This window comes from Megalops cyprinoides, chromosome 5, assembly GCF_013368585.1.
Source record: "Megalops cyprinoides isolate fMegCyp1 chromosome 5, fMegCyp1.pri, whole genome shotgun sequence".
NCBI classification, from domain to species: Eukaryota; Metazoa; Chordata; class Actinopteri; order Elopiformes; family Megalopidae; genus Megalops; species Megalops cyprinoides.
In genome coordinates this window covers 37,659,175-37,676,524 of record NC_050587.1, presented here as the reverse complement: position 1 = coordinate 37,676,524, position 17,350 = coordinate 37,659,175, and the positions used below count along the sequence as shown (strand labels likewise).

The 17,350-nt window shown below is 45.7% G+C and overlaps 2 protein-coding genes across 6 annotated transcripts in view; one reads left to right on the top strand and one right to left on the bottom strand.

The window, feature by feature from the left end:
• Positions 1-67: 67 nt before the first annotated feature.
• ciz1a (cdkn1a interacting zinc finger protein 1a) lies at positions 68-7,307 on the bottom strand. Its single transcript, XM_036529986.1, has 12 exons — positions 6,340-7,307; positions 5,456-5,583; positions 4,759-4,925; positions 3,886-4,009; positions 3,289-3,379; positions 3,117-3,190; positions 2,555-2,634; positions 2,163-2,369; positions 1,778-1,908; positions 1,110-1,203; positions 640-753; positions 68-313 (listed from the first exon to the last, which is right to left on the bottom strand). Exons 1-12 carry the CDS (start codon positions 6,504-6,506, stop codon positions 68-70), a joined length of 1,623 nt encoding a protein of 540 aa, XP_036385879.1. The 5' UTR covers positions 6,507-7,307.
• A 1,800-nt stretch (positions 7,308-9,107) lies between these two features.
• The window catches only part of dnm1a (dynamin 1a), a 76,616-nt gene continuing 68,373 nt past the window's right edge, over positions 9,108-17,350 (top strand). For all 5 annotated transcript variants that reach the window (XM_036528659.1, XM_036528656.1, XM_036528655.1 and 2 more), the window contains exon 1: positions 9,108-9,329. In XM_036528659.1, coding sequence (XP_036384552.1) covers positions 9,169-9,329 — 161 coding nt within the window. In that variant the 5' untranslated portion in view covers positions 9,108-9,168. The remainder of the gene's footprint in view (positions 9,330-17,350) is intronic.

Genomic DNA, 17,350 nt, shown 5'->3' with positions numbered 1-17,350 from the left:
GGAGGGTAAACACACCGTAACGCAGGCAGACACATACACATTCATATAACTTTAAACGCTGGGTAACTCAGAGGTCACTCAGTGGTCCGTTAGCCCCACTCCAGCGAGTGAGGCTGCTTGCGGTGTGCAGGGAGGTGGGCGGTACCCTCACCTGGCCATGCGAACTGCTCTGCACCCCTTCCTCCCCTTCCTCCTCGCCCTCCTCCTCATCCTCCTCGCTGAGCTCTTCCTCAAAGTCCTCCATCTCAAAGCAGCTCACCGCGTCTGCGGGGACGGGCTCCTCCAGGACGTCCGGCCCTCCTTCCTCCCGCAGCTGGGAGGTAACACACTGGTTAGTGAACCCTGTAACATCCAGGCGACGCCCACAGGTGACACGGACACAGAACACGTGACACAGGAGACCGCGCTGTCCTTAGCGATGGGCACATACGCATACAGGCCGCGTGTGAAACACACGATTCCGTTACACGCGGTGCCGTTACATGCGATACCATTACACACTATGCCATTACCAGCAATGCCGCTACACGCTATGCCATTACCAGCAATGCCGCTACACGCTATGCCATTACAAGCATGTTACATGCTATGCCATTACAAGCAGTGCCGCTACACGTGCAGATGCGGACGGCCTCTCACCTCCTCCATCCTCTGCCGGTGCTCGGGGGAGTCCAGGTGCTCCACAAACTGGCGGGGCGTCCTGAAGCGGCGCTTGCACACGGTGCAGGAGGGGCAGGAGGAGCGACTGGCCAGCTGGCAGCAGGGAGAAGGGAGAGGGGGAGAAAGGGGGCACAGGCCATCACTCCGACAGAAAACCCCACTCCTCACAGCTGTGCATTATACAATACATTACATCGCTTAGTGCAACCACTGGCACCATTTACATATCATCCATTTACACAGCTGAGTACCTGTTGAGACCACCCGGTTAAACACCATGCCCAAGGGTACAACAGCAATGCCCCCCCGGGAATCATACTGGCAACCTATGGAGGTACACGTCCTGCTCTGTACCATAACGCCATGCTGCTGCATCGTTCTACAGCTGACTGCTCTCAGCCAGGTGAGCAGCTCAGCAAGTGAGCAGGTGGGCGGTCTCCCAGCCTCACCTTGTGCTCCTTGGTCCGCCGGTGGTCCATGACGTTACTGGTGAAGTGGATTTGGCAGGTAGCGCACCATCGCTGCAGGCCTGGCCTCTTCTCTCTGAAACACGCCGAGAGGCACCGTCACACACACACGCGCGCGCGCGCACACACACACACACACACACACACACACACACACACACACACACACACACACACGTGCGTGTCACCTGTGCCTCCCTGACCCTTCTACATCAGCATGCCACCAGCTCCATCATAAACTTACGCAGGGGGGTATTCCATCTAACCGCTACAGGGCTTAGTGCGTAACAAAAAGAAGTTATACATGTGCTCTGGCTTGTGTTCAGTACATTTTATGAATTTCAGTGACTGCCAAAGTCATAAGGATGTACAAGTGTCATAAAAAGAAGAAATGTAGCTCTTGACCTCGCCTCCACCCAGGTATCTCTCACAGTTAGACAAAGACTGAGATCTTACAAAGGCGTGGAATGCATATGGGTAACTAGCAGTGGGGTTTCCATGACAATATCACTCATATCAATATTCCACTGATGCGACTGGTCCAAACAGCAAGTACAAACTGAGTGAGAACCCGGTGGCCTGTTAGCGCTGAGGTATCGCCATGGGAACCCCAGAGCTCGGTGACCCGGCCGGGCAAGGGGGCCACGCACCCGTCCCGGCGGCCTCCCTGCAGAGACTCCTGCACCCGCGGCAGCAGCGTGACCAGGCAGGCGTTGCTCATGTGCTGGATCTCCATCATGCGCTGCTGGTGGGCCAGGCCGTTCATGTGGCTCTGGAAGTTCTGCGGGGGGAGGAAGAGGAGGAGGGGGAGGAAGAGGACCGTCAGGGAGAGGCAGCACACCCCACAATCATACTTCTGATGTCATCCTTTACAATCAGATTTACAGTGCACTATTGCCAGAGGGAATATACTACTGAAATAAATAAATAAGCATGCTGTACAGAATGGGACAAACTAATAATAAATTCTAAGATCACAAAATGCACAGATCCTCTTCCATCGCGTTTCTCAGCACATACTGATGAGGGCCCTACCTGCTGGTTATGGCAGGTGATGCTGCAGATGTAGCAGTAGTACTTGTTGGTCGCCTCTCCGCCCGCCTCCTTGGCCTGCTCCTCCCGCCCTGCCGATGTCCCTGTGACCTCCCTGGCCCCGCCCACATCCTCCAGCCCAGGGCCGAACGTCCGGCTCTCGTCGCTCGGCTGGACGATGACCTTTGGAGACCCCGTCGCACCCAGGATCTGCACCGTAACAGAGAGGCGCCTCATGGGTAGGATTCACACAAACGTCAACCGATAGGACTGATTCTGATAGTCTGGGCCCAGTACTAATGTCGTCATAAGTACGGGGCTAGAGCACATCATACGGACGACCACTTCCTGTTTCAGCCTCTCAGTCCTCCTGTATCCCATCATGCCCCTCTCACCTCAGCCGCTCTGCTCTCTTCCACAAACTCTACGGCTTCCGGTCCAGCTACGCTTCCTCCCTCCTCCAGAATGACACAGTCTGTCAAAGGCAAATAAAACAACCATCAGAACAATGCACTAACATTTAGATAACATTAAATAAAGTTAGGATTTTCAAATGACATTTCCTGAAAGGACAATTCATTTTTGGACCTAGCAGTAAAAACTTAGTGGTTGTGGTGTCACAGCTACCAAATTCTGTGGAGGTACGTCACATATTGCAAAATTACCCAGCTTTAAAGACACATTCTACAAAATACTCACAACCACTGCATTGTAACTATTGCAACAACCAATATATTTTGCATCAAATGCCACATCTGTAATGTTACATAACATTACATGCAATTAGCAGACACTCTTATTCAGAGCGACTTCAAACACAATAGAACATAAGTGTATCCATCCATGTTAAATGACCAACAGTTGACGCCTATCGAACATGTATTCTTTATATTTTGGATTTCAGGTTTTAACAGGAATTTACACACGCTGTTTTTTCGTTAGGGGCACTACACTTACCCCCCGGCTGTGTGTCGTCAGCAGTGTTCAGGGCACCATCCACCTGGGGGGGCAGCGCTATGGGCTCCTCTGTCCTGTGGGGGGCAGCGTGGGGTCAGCATGCACACAGGCGGACAGTAAACTGTATTACAGACAGCATGTGGAGCCCGGGCAGGGCTCGTTCGAGGCCTACCCTTCAGTCCTCTGCCTCTTTAGTGCTGGCTCCTCCTGCTGCTGCACAGCTGAAGGCTCTGTGTGGCCCTCTGGTACAGCAGCTCCGTCCTCTGTGGGTAGAGGAACAGCACTGTGACATCACACGATGACATCACAGAGTGACATCACGCCAGCAATGGCTGAGGGCTGAACGCAGGGCAGGGATTCTGCACCACCGTGTTCCAGAACACACAAGCGCAATGCTACGAGGCTCCCAAACCAAAGTCCGCCAGTGAAAGTGAGCTTACAACAGCCATGATTTTCGCACTACGTGACCACTTCCCTTTACTTTTTCATGACTTGACAAAAGCATGTTCAAGCATTATCAACAACCACAGGAACCCCAGCTGACTATGACAAAATGTGATGACTTTGGAGCGTGTCTTTTTTTTTTTTTTAAATCCACCAAATGAAGTGTTGTCAGAAAAGAGAGGGGCACAGAAACCACCCATATTTCACAGTAAAATCAGGGCATTACTCGACTAAACCAGGACTGTGGAGCAGAAACCAATCTGATGTCAGCCGTGTGACGTTTCAGCCCTCGGCTGAACTCGAGGCGTGGGGGACACTGCCGTACCTCTAGTGACGGCCCTGTCGCTGGTCTCCGCCTCGGTGCCGCTGGTGCCCGGTCGGCCGTCAGGCCCAGCCAGCGCCCGCTGCTCACTCTCCCGGCTCCTCTCCGGCATGCGGGCCGCAAAGTCCTACACGAGCGGGAAGATATCCACAAACAACCAATTAACCACAAGACAGCCAAAGGTTTCATTACGCTACATTACACTACTGTCATTTAGCAGACGTTCTTATTCACAACTATAGGTTACAATTTTTGCATTACCTTACATTATTTTGTCATTTAGCAGATGGTCTTATCCAACCTAACTTGTGCAATTTACGACTTTTACATGTTATGTTATCCATTTATACGCCTGGATATTTACTGATGCAATTCTGGGTTAAGTACATTGCCCAGGGGTACAGCAGCAGTGCCCCTGTGGAGAATCGAACCAGCAACCTTTCAGTTATGAGGCCTGATCTTTACCACTATGCTACACTGCTGCCATGCTTTGTGCATTCATTTCTAATTATAAATAACTTTAACCAAAACTGACTGCACAAAGGGATATCAACAAATGTATTAGCAAAAACAATAAGAAAACACCATCATAAACCTTCCCAGCTAGCTCTTCTTAGTCTTAAACATTGGAATCAAAGCTGGAGGCTTTACCGATTCTCACTGCGTCACAGAACCCTATCACACGGGATGCCACTGCGCTGCAATCCCACCTTTCAAAACATTACAGTCATGCACAGAGTCTACTCAACGGGTGAATAACCGCGAGGCAATCTCACGGTGACCGCTGTTGGAAAAAACAGGTCCAGGGGACACGCCCGTTTTAATTACAGCAGGAAACCCCCAGCCATAGCAGGGCGTGGCTTCCAGGGTCCTCACATTGTTGAAGTAACGTCCGTGCAGGTGGTATGGGCGTGGGGGGAAGCCCATGTGGGGGGTCTTGATGGCCACGCCCATAGGAACAGGCCCCAGGAGGGAGGATCTCGCCCCCGCCGGAAAGAACGGGGGGAACTGCTGTGCACCCATCGCAAACCCTCTCATGTTACCTACAGAGAGGGAGAGGGTGAGGGGAAGAAGAGGGGAGAGAGAGAGAGAGAGAGAGAGGGGGAGAGAGAGAGAGAGAATTAGTGAGGAGGGGTCCAGGGAGGTAAAGAAGTTAATGACAGAGATGGGGGGTGCAGTTCCACCACCATAGAGGTCATAATGCATGTTAAAAGTAGCATAAGAGGGTCTCATAAGCTTAGCTGAGGCAAAAATTCACAATGATCACACTAATCATCTGCTCTGCAGACAAGTTAAGTAAAAAAAACTTGCTTGAAAAGTCTGTTCAATCACTAACATCTAAGAAATAAAGCCATACATTATCTGAGACCAAGAGCAACACCAAATAAGTTCGGTGGAGAATCCTACACTTGAAATAATGAAGGTTAAAACCATCTTCAAACTGCTTACTGTACTAAACCTGGTTTGATTGTTTTGTATGATTAACAATTAATGTGTACCAACTGAAACAACATTCCAGAGGACCACACATACTGTATACTGCAAAAGAATCGTTTGCCGTCTGCGTTAGTACCTTGCATCTGCTGCATGAGTAGCGCCCCCTGCAGCATGGGGTTGGGAGCGATGATGGTGGCCTGGGTGGCCGAGCAGATGTTGACCAAGCGGGGAGGAGGTGGGGCCGGTGCGGGCACAGCCATGGCCCTGTTCGTCCAGGACAACGGGGGAGAGCAGCAGGCACAACATATGAACATATTCCATATTCATATTTAGCTGTTACGGTTTGATGATACTGAATTAAGAGTGAACGCTGTCCTAATAGGTATACGAAAAATTACTAGAGCCCATCAAATATTTCGGAGAGAATCAGTCATGACCAGTCATTTTTGATAAATGTGGGATCGAGTGGGACAGACTCCCCTTGCCTAAGATCTCGTACTTCCCCCAAGTACAACACGTAAATTTAGTGTGCAACAATAAACTGTTACTGTGTGAAAAGTTGGACACTTGTGCACTTTTGTTACCCACCCTTCGAGGCTATCTTGCAAGCGAAAGCGAATTCCCTACCCAGCATAATCCAGCCGCATAGGTGTAGAGCATAAACGCGACCCGTTTCATTACCGACTTACAATAGTTGCGTTCACGGTGTTTATCAAAATTTAAAACAAGACACGACGTTAAGATAGCGGACGCCGTTAGCTTGCTAGCTAGCTAAACACAGCGCTAGCTAACGTTACCAAGGCAGCGAAACTACCAATGGATAAGAGCCGCATAACTCTATTATTAGTGCTAAATAACACTAACTTAATATGATAGATTGTAATGCGATGCGTTATTCTAAAACTACAGTTAGCAACAGTATACGTTTTCAGTTATTGTTCATTTGGGTGGAAAAAAAAATTCACAGTTGACCCATGTAGGCCTTTGCTTCGATCCCCGACCTCGAGTTCACATTCTTACCGGGCTCCCTGGTGGTGATGCGGGATGTGGTGCGCTGGTGGCGGCTGCGGCGGGGGTGGAGGCGGCGGAGGAGGAGGCGGTGGTTGCTGCTGAAACAACTGCTGGAGCTGCCGCAGGTGTTGGTGGAACTGTTGCTGCTGTTGTTGATGGTGATGGGGGTTAAACATCTCGGCGTTTTGTCGTTTATCTGTAGTTGACGTCGGTAGCTAGCAAAGGTTAGCTAGCTACCTAGCTAGCAAGCTAACTCTCCCCTCTGTCTTGATAAAAAAGAGAAGCGTTCGATAATCCCACAATAAACCTCTTATCTAGCCCGGTATCATTAATATTTAATACTTCTGACCAGACGTGACGCGACCACATCGCTGAGCTCGTCCATTTTGTCCAGGTCATCAATAAAGATTTTCAAGATAAAAGAGAAATCCCACCTGTTTCAGCTAGCTATCTAACGAGTGGCTGGCTAGCTGGGGCAGCGCGAGTTGGGTGCTCTTCGTCCCCGTAACCTGATGCCGTTATTATGACTGACCCGCACAGAGGGAGACGCGCCGCACGGTTTTCAATGTTCACAGCAATCGGAGCAATCGGACAGCTAGTTATCCCAGACTAGCTGGGTAACCAAAACATTGGCATGCACTTGCACCGCACACAGTGAAAAAGACGTGTTAGGTAACAATGTAGCCCGCATGTAACTTAGCTTGCTTATATGGCTATCTATTTTGCTGCTTTTGTAAAGTTTTTTTTCTTTTTAATGCTGTTTCCCCTCAGCGGGGTAAGTAGCTAACTAACTAACCTCGCCATAAGTGCAGCTGCAACGCTTTTGCTGCAGATGGAAATAAGAAGCTAGGCTAAATATTACACAGATTTTTGGGGAAAAAAGAAATTTGAATTAACCGGTTGCTGACGCCCCTGTTGCTTGTGCTGATACGAACTATTATTGTCCTTTGCCTATGCGCCCGCTGCCTATCGTTACCGGTGTGCTCTCCAAGATATTCTACAGTAGCTGCAAAGAAAAGAAAGCACTTGACGGTGGGTTCTGTATATGTCGCTCCCCGTTGGCCGGGAGGTTGAAATGCACAATTTTGCAAAACGGGAGGCGTACAAACCATGACAGCACTGTAGGTGCTTATGTGCATGTCTTTCACGGGAAGGAAAGACGATATGGCTGCAGCGGCAGTATCGTGTGCCGGATTGCTTTTCAGTTCTCAGCCGCCCGTTGAACTGTGGCTGAAATCACACGTGGTGATTTGTCATATTTCTATCATGAGATCGATCAACATTCGCTAGTTATGAATATGAAGGCTGTTTTATTCAATCTATAGGTTAATCTCTTTTAGTATGGACGTAAAACATTATAAAATTAGTTGGCAGTCTTTGCGCCGCTTTTGAACTTCCGTCCGAAATGAGGCAAAACGGACGGTATCGCCTGTTCAGCACCATGGACAGTTCAACGCCACACCAACGTGAAATAAAGAAAAAAACTTTGGAGAAAAAAAGTTTCGAGTCCATTACAGTCTGTGGGTTTTGTAGCGGGCTTAAAATTAAGTGAAGTGTATTACCGTCCAAATATTGCTGTAGACATGACTGTGACGCCCATTAAACATGTTGAAAAGAAATGGCCAAATACAAGCACAAATCACACGCATATACATTGCTATGCGTTGGTTGTACTTTTCTTGTAATCAGTTCACTGATCAGAAATGGAACATAAAACTTCTTCAACAGCGGCAATGCGGTCTCGGGAATGATACCATTTATTAACAGTGCATATTTCTTCAAACACCATTTGTAAAGGTGCAGTCGATATTGCGTGGCACATTTAAATAAAGAATTAAGTGGCAAAATAAAGCATCGAGCATCAACATTTATATATTCATTTATTCATCTATTTATTCACAATATTTCCCTTGAATACATGTGTGGCTAAAAGTCAGTCATACCCATGGTCAAGATGGCTCTTACAAAAAAGTGCTTTTTGCAAGATGTCATCACAAATTTCTTAAGCGGTTCATTTAAATTTAATTTCTGTTCTCGATAAATATTAATGCTGCGGACCACTGTCCAGATACGCTAGAGAAACGTGGCGTGACTTCTTCATACTTAGCACAAAACAACCCATAGGAAAATTAAACATGTTGTAATGATAATAATGTTGTTGTTAGCCAATATATTATAAATTTATGTAAAATATATCAGTGCAAAGCGGAAGTGTAATAATTTATCTATCATTTCTATATAATTTAGAAATATACCATTATCAAATTATTTACATGTTTTCAAGGTATTGACTGAGCTGTCATATTTTGTCTGGAAAGATGACCTACTCTTATACAATTAAAAATAACGTTTTATCACAGCCTGGAAAATAGTATAAACACAATTACTCGAGTACATGTGTTTTAAAAAATGTGAACACTTGGTTCAGGGTTTAATCTCCTCACGGGCGTCGCTTGAGAAAGCAAGGGAGCAAACATACATTACCCAGCATTCCTGGAAGACGCTCGCCACTGTGAATCTGCGCCCCCCTGTGGCGCACAATCGGATGCGCAGGGATCTCCCTGTACGTTCTGAGAAAAGCAGAGATCATCGCTCGCTTGCCTGGTTGACAGCATAGCGGTAGAAGAGGGGGAGGCGAGAGGCAGCATTTTATGTAGAGGGAACACCGGCATAAGATAATCAATGAGGGTGCATGCAAAAATAAAATAGACGGCGGCGGCTCGAGATTTTAGGACACCCTGACAGTAGTACAAGGGTGAAAGGGTTAAAAAGCTCTGTTTAAAGGGTGATTCTCATTTCGTTCTACTTTGAGAAAGGGAACGCTACTCCTTTGCAAAGATGGGTAACCGGGGTATGGAGGATCTTATTCCTCTTGTAAATAGAATGCAGGATGCATTCTCTGCCATCGGACAAAATGCCAACCTGGACCTCCCTCAGATCGCTGTGGTCGGCGGCCAAAGTGCAGGAAAAAGCTCGGTGCTGGAGAACTTCGTGGGGAAGTAAGTGATCCCGGTGTTTCAGTACATATTCGACCCTGTTCATTTAAACTCCGCTACAATCTGTCCACACACTCAGCCAAACCTCTATCTCATAACCTTTCTTCTACAGTCATGCAATGGAATCCATGAGATTGCCTTAAATTTATATTCTGCATGTTGCAAATCAGGATAAATTGCGTCACGAGGGATTCTGAATTGTTGCTTTGAAATCACAAATATCCCTGCAATTAATCGTCGAACATTGCCAGGAGAGATTCTAAACAGATTATTTCGTTACATAAACGCGACGCGCTGCAAACGCTTACTAGCCTGCTAGATTGCCCAGATGGATATGGAGAAAAAATAACAATGCAAATGTGATGTATTTTTCTTTGACAACTCATGCACATCTATAAATAATATTGTTATCCTTGCATCCAGTAATATGCATTTATACCCAAGGTCACACATGCAGTTAGACGATAGAAGATTATGCACAGAACAATGTCAACAATGAATATGCACGCCTATATTCAGGTGTGCATTTTATACGTGCAGGAGACTCATTTCAAAAGATGTATTTCGAACGACCGTCAAAGATTTGGCAGTTAACCAGCGGGATGGATTTAGACAAGACGGGTTAATGTCTGTTTGCTGGTCAACCTGCCTGCTTAGCGTTTTACATGACAACTCAGAGCAAATTAATGCGCTTGGTTACCTTGGTTCGCAAACGTAACTATTCAGGCAATGAATGGTTATCAGAGACAGGTAAATGCATTTGTGGTATCATCTTTGTATTACTGGCGTGTGCGACGTCAACATGTGCATTATTCTGAAGCATCAAGCCATGCAGCAAGAAAGCAATTGTAATTGTAACGACACCACTATTGCTGCTGATAATAATACAGTTTGTAATTTTAATTATACATATAGTATTATTAGTAGTAATAGCTGTAGTAGGTTAGCAAGTACATCTACACCGCTTTTTTTGTAACCCCAGCATCACAATGTACACTATATTTAAACAATTGCAGCAAAACAAATCCTTGTATCAAAGTGTGAATTTTAAGCACGACACGACAGTCCCAGCATGTGTGCAAAAAGCAAAGTTGATAACGTCAACGTTGGCAATCTTAGAACGTTCGGAAATGACATGTTTGCGCAGGTCGGTCGATGATGAGCCGCGAATGAACCCCGCGGTTGATTTTATTTTTGTCATCTTCTGCTGGTTGCTACGGGTTGCGCTCCGGGGTATATCACAGATAGGAAGTCCAGGATCGTATGAAAGATTTATTGCCATCGTGCTTATACGTGTTTATCAAGCCAACACCGGGTGTGGCGTTTAAAAACTTAGCTGCCATTTTGGTACTCTTTTTAAACGAAAGGGCACGGTAGTCAGTCCATAGAGGCCAGTGAAGAAGCCCTGACCTTCAGAAAATTACGAGAGGTTGATGGGGAGCGTTTGAAACGACGGGGGGAAATGCATCCTGCTATGCTGTCGCGTACATTTTTAAGCCTTCATCATTTTTTCATGTTTGAGATGTAGTTTTTATTGTTGCATCCTGGCGCACTCTGCCGTTTGACCTTGCGAAAGGGAGAGGTGCATCGGGATGGTGGAGCACGCGCCATTCCAGCGGTTCGGCTCAGCATCCGGCGCTGTCAGTTTTCTCCCTTAATGGCTTTCCCTGCAAGTTTCAGGAAATTATGTAACTGAACTTAGATAATTCTGCGATATGTACCTACTCTTTTCTTTTCAGTAATATGACGTATCACCTTCCCCTCTGCACGACGCATTTAAATATGTTCTTCTTGTTCCCATCTCTTAGGCATATTTACATAATATTTTTAAGGCAGTTTCATATACACTGTTTAATCCAGCAACACTACGTAAAATCAAGGTCAAATGACTGATGCAGTAAAAGGTTGTTATATTGTACTAGTGCTTACGCTGTATCTTAGGCTGTATGTTTCCCTGTAAGACAAACAGTATTATATGAGTTCATAGTGATGTTTATTCGCTTTGTCCTCACGGTTTCCTCTCTTATTTAACGCGCGTGCATCCGTGTGCATCGTGACAGTAGGGGTCTTAAATAGATCCATGTTAAACGTAACAGTTTGGTACAGATGTATTTCAAACGAAAGGAGGCTTTCCATAACAATACAACCTCCACAATTATTAGCAGGGTTTTGAAAAACTGAGACAAAAGTTGTTTATGTACAATTTAAAATATGGGTTTTACTGTACAACAAAAAGCATCTTTACAAATACAGTTGCGCAAATCTGTTGCGTTTTTATTGCTCAAAGAATAAATCAGATGACACATATACAAGACAAACATGTCTTGATCAACCCAAAATGTTTAGCCACGTGATTTTTGCCTTTATCCATCAGTACAGAGTGACATAATATATGAGGTCATGCAGCGTCAGCCTATTAAAATGCAGGTAGTGTTTCTATCCACAAGGTGGTAGGAACAGGTCTAGACTGGAGGTCGTGGTACTCAAGAATTTTATTTTTCTGCTTGATGTTCTGTTTTTGGGTTATGATGCTCCATCTTATGCTATGTTGATTTTAGGTTAGATTTATGCAGAAATGCAGTTAACCTCAAAAGAGGATATGGGTAGTTTTACAGTAAGTTCTCATTTTAGTACAGTGTAACTGCTGTAGGCATGCAGATAATTACATAAAACTTTGATAAAATTCCTAAATTACATGTGGATACCAACAGCGGTTATTATGTACACAATATGTGCATGTACAGTTGTGAGTACAGTGTGAATACACATGCATCACACCACTCCATGTAACACGGACCGGAGTATACTGTGTGCTTTCCAGTATATTTCTTGGTAGACAGGATCCTCACAAACAGGAGTTTTTAAATCTGAGAAATCTGTCACGTAAAACCATTTTCCTCCTGTATACAGCCTCGTTTGCTCACTGATTTAATGTCCCCACAAGAAAAAAGAAACCTGGAAGTGTTCAAGAATAAGAAGTGATAATGATAAACAGTTTTTCTCACCATCATAAGCATGCGGGCATCTTCCCAGACATATTAATAGTGGATGGATAGGTGGGGGGGTGGGGGACAATGCACTTGACCCCCACTTCAATGGTACCACTTTGCTGCTCTTCCTTTCAACCCATTGCTGTGTATATCACAAAAACTTGTGATTCTAAAACAACCATTAGAGTACATACTGTCTTTCATCAAAAACAGTAGGCTCAGAACTGACTGCTAAATTTGTGTCCCTCGGGTGTAGTGTCGAAGGGGGTACACCTAATTTGCAAAGAGGTAATAGTGTGTTCCAGGCATGACTCCTTTGGGGTTCTGGTAAATCTACAGGGCCCCAAAGAGTCCTGGGAATTGCATGCAGTTTAGGAAGTTCATTAGGATCCCTTTCAGCATTACAAATATGAGGTGGCCATTCATGAGTAGAACAGAATACATTTTATTATTCTCCAAGTGGAATTTAGTTCGTCAGCAGCAGCACAGATACAACATTAGACAGACACACAAAGAAATACATTCCCATTGCAAAGATGCCAAATTACCACAGAAATACCACATTATCACCTCAGTCTGCCCCCTGCATAGATTTATAATTTTCTTGTCTGCAATTAACACACTGACAAGAGAACAGCTGCAACCAGCTTTTTAAAAAAATGTAACATTTAATAGAGTCATTAAAATGTATAATTGCTACAGGCCAGGAAAGACCAGTGAAGACATTGCTGGAGCATCACGGCATGGCAAATTATTTATGTATTCTCCGATGTGGCACGGGAAAAAAAGCTTGTTTCACATAAGGAGTGACACACCACTTCACAGTTGTTGTTGCTGGTTTCCCCCCGTGAACAAGATCAGCTGTGTTTGTCTAATCCAACTTTAGCTGCAGACAGCAGTGAGCCAAGAAAGACATTTGTAAAATGAACAAGATTAAATTAATGACAAAAAAATCCTACTTTCTACATTTTGATGGCTTGACAAGCGGCCATTAGCAAATTCACTGCGCAGCGTTTGGTACACGCTGTAGAGAGCAATTATGTGTGTCGGGCGTTTGGAAGGAGCGAATGACAATGACAACAACACTAGTAATGACAATGGCAGCAAGAACAACAGCTGCTGCGGCTAACTGCTCTGTGTGGTGGATGTCATATAATTCTGGGTTGGGGGTTATAGCTACTCATTTGTGTATCAGTCAGGTATTCCCTGCTTCTGAGGGCGTATATTCTGTTGTGCTCTCCTCAGCCTCCCTCTTTCTCCCTCACTCTCTCTCTCCCCCTCTCCCTCTTTCTCTCTTTCTCTCCCTCTATCCCCCTCTCCTCCTTTTCCTTTCCTGCTGTGCTGTTGTCACGGGGACCCTCTGGTCTGTCCCCCTCGCATGCTCTGGCCTACGTATTTACATGTAGCATGCTCTCCCTCCATCTCTCCCTCTCTCTCCCTCTCTCTCTGTCCCTCTCTCTCTCTCTCTGTCTGTCTCTCTCTCTCTCTCTCTCTCTCTGTCTCTCTCTCTCTCTCTCTCTCTCTCTCTCTCTCTCTCTCTCTCTGTCTCTCTCTCTCTGTCTCTCTCCCTCTCTCCCTCTCCATCTCTCTCCCTCTCTCCCTCTCTCCCTCTCTCTCTCTCCCCCTCCCTCTCTCTCTCTCTCTCTCTCTCTCTCTCTCTCTCTCTCCCTCTCTGTTTCTCTCTCTCGCTCTCTCTCTCTCTCTCCCCCTCCCTCTCTCTCTCTCTCTCTCTCTCCGTCTCTCTCACTCTCTCCCTCTCTGTCTCTCTCCCCTCTCTCTCTCTCTCTCTCTCTGTCTCTCTCCCTCTCTCTCTCTCTCTCTCTCTCCGTCTCTCTCCCTCTCTGTCTCTCTCCCCCTCTCTCTCTCTCTCTCTTTCTCTCCATGCTCCTGTAATACTCATCTTCTTCTTCTGGGCTGTAATCTGCTGCCCTTCATTAAGCCGCTTGCTGTTTATCCTTTTACTTTTAATAGAAACGGTCAGCGTGGCTTCGAAGGCGGCGCTTCTCGTCTCCGCGACGATGCCGGGGGATGGCGTTCGCCCCTGCGTAAGACCGCCCCCCCCCCCCCCCCCCCCCCATCCCCCCTGCCAGTACCAGAGCGATCCCCGGGGCTGCTCTTTCCAAACGGTAGTGCAGTCCACCTCTGTTCCAGCAGAGGGGTGCTCCCCTGACCCTCGGGTGACCTTGGTGGCTTTGCTGGGATCTAGCGTGAAAGGCACCAGCTTAAAAGATGTGGCGGCCCAGAGTGCCAGGCCTCCAGGCTGCAGTAAGACATCTGTACTCTTGTGCTTCCTCACGCTGTAACCAACGCAGGTTTGATTCTTCAGCCATTGCACTTTGACCCTAAGACCGTCTCTTCATGGTCCCATTTTGCAGAATGAGTCAGAGAAAAAAAAGAGTAAAACACTTGTCACATGCAGCGTATAGCCATCAGAATGACTGTCTTGAATCTTTCCATTTTGTCCTTGCACAGGAAACCAATGTAATGTGACTTATCACAGTAATCATGGCTGCCGAGTGTAATCTGATTATGGGTGTGCATTGTCAGAGATGTTAATGAATCTAACATGTACTCCAAAGGTCGGCCGATTGTGCCACCATTGTAATCCCACTACTGCAAGTTCCTGTCCTTCAGCTTGGTTCAGAACGACTGCTTCACCAAGTCCTCAGTCTGTCACCCAGCGAGGCAGCCAAGTGCCCCAAAACGTCTGATATTCCCTCATGCTACTAGAAATAGCTAAAGCGTTAGTAATTACAGTTCACTCAAAAGAACTAAATTACACTTTGGCTCGCGATCAAAGCACGACACTGAGGAGTTACTGGAATGTTGCAACGCGGAGCGCTCACAGCCAAAATCATGACAAGATACACTTCTCAAATTAGAAGAGGGTAATCGCTTTTGCTAGCGCAAGTGGTACTGCATTTTCAGTGTTAGCTGCTAGCCTTCTTGAAGAGCAGTTTATAATTTCTTGCAACTTTTAGCCTGGGGATTTGGTGCAAGGGCCACTGACAGTTTTGATGATTTATCCATATGCACTTCAGTCGAGAACAGGAGCATCCAGCAACATGAATCGGTGCACATTACTTTTTTCCGGCACATGCAGAAGTTGCAACCTTAACGTTGTGGAGAGAATACAAAAAATGCATGCCAGTGAGTGCTAAAAATACAGAGCGCTCAGCCAGTCGGTGTTAAATCTTAATGGCAGTTAAGACTGAAGACCGTTGTTTCACAGGTGCATTGCGCTACTTTCACGAGCTGTGCATGCACGTGCGAGTCTGTGACTTCGATGGAGCCGTGGGAGCCCGCCGTGGGAGAGCAGGTTGCAGTCGCAAGCTGCCTAATTTCATCGCTCTTTTGCGGCAGGTGACACAAGAATTCGATGACATGTCTCCAAATGCTCATTTCCACAGAAATGGAGAGAGAGAGAGAGAGAGCTCTCACATCAGCAAGCTCGCAATGGATGAAAATAGATGAAAATATGTCTTGCTGATCAACCTGCAGGGATTTTTATAACTAGACAAAATTGGAACAGGAATTATTAAAAACCAAAACAATGTATAATATGTGTACACTGTTGTGTAAATCTATATGGAGAAAAGAGTACATTTTCCTAAATTAAAAACAGTGCTATAGTGAGGGAAGAATGAATCCTAGTTCTCATAAATAGTGTTATATTCTGGTTACCTCAAAATTCAAGATGGCCTCCAATTTATCTTCTCATTTCATTGCAAATATGACAGTGGATATAGCAAGTGGAGATGGGATTTAGGATTATTACTTTAAACTTTATTTCAATCAAAACTCATTTACCCTGAGATAATGTAATTATAATTATAAGACAGCTAAGAAATATGAATAGATGATATGGCTGTCTAATCAGTTGTAATCACTTTTGTGCTACCACAGCATTGTAGACATAAAAAAAAAAAAAAAAAATATGTGACAGAAATCAAAACAAGGGAATCGGGGAGTTGGGAGAAGCCAAAGCGACAGTTAAGGAACATCATTGACTGTAATGGAGAGTAACCTTATTTACCTTCAGTTAAATTAACATTCCATGCCACGTTTGTAGTCAGGAAGGAAGCAGCAGTGGGGTGCAGATGAGCTTTCAGCCTTGCAGGTACATTCACAATGAACCGTAGCGCACTGCACAGGGAGAGGGCAGAAACACGAGCAGGGCTGAAAGCACCCGTGGTTAGGGGTGCAGTGGTTATTGCATTCGGACCCAGTGCCAATGGTACCGTCACGTTACATTACGTTATTTGAATTTAGCAGACACTCTTATTCACTTACATAGGTGACAATTTTTTACATATTACCCATTTATACAGTTGGATATTTACAGAGGCAATTCTGGGTTAACCACCTTGTCCAAGGATACAACAGCAGTGCCCCAGTGGGGAATCAAACCGGCAACCTTTCGGTTATGAGCCCTGATCCTTACCACTACGCTACACTGCCGCCCCACGTGTGTGTGGTGTTTCAGTAACCCCTAATTTGTGTAAGGTGCTCATGATTGGATGAGGTACAGAGAGAGCTACAAGCACAGTGCATTCTGGGTAATAAGATTGCTCCTTTAAGGAGCATTATTGTGGCTGCTGATCTAAGTGAAACCATCAACAGTGTAGGTAGAGAGCCTGCCCTTCAGCTGGTCACAGTCCTAAATTAGTTTTAACAAGCAGGGCAATTTTAGTAATGATCAGGCCTTAGCATCTGAGGTGTTTTTGATTTTTTTTTTTACACACTTGTGTCTAATGTGGCACTGAGGCATTGCCTCTCTCTGTGCTTCACATGAAATAATTTTAATTACGGCAAAGCGGTCAGGGTACGCTATGCAATTTAGATGATCACAGAGAGATTGGAGATCATTTTCTGGGTAAATCCGACTGTTTTTTGTTCATTATAGCTAATGAAGGCAGAGCTACTGCACTACAAGCAGGAATCAGGTGCAAATGTATGATCTGTACGGCTTGTGCAAAGCCATCTGAAACAGGTTCAGTATGATAATAAGGGTAAACAAGCTAAAGAAGGGTA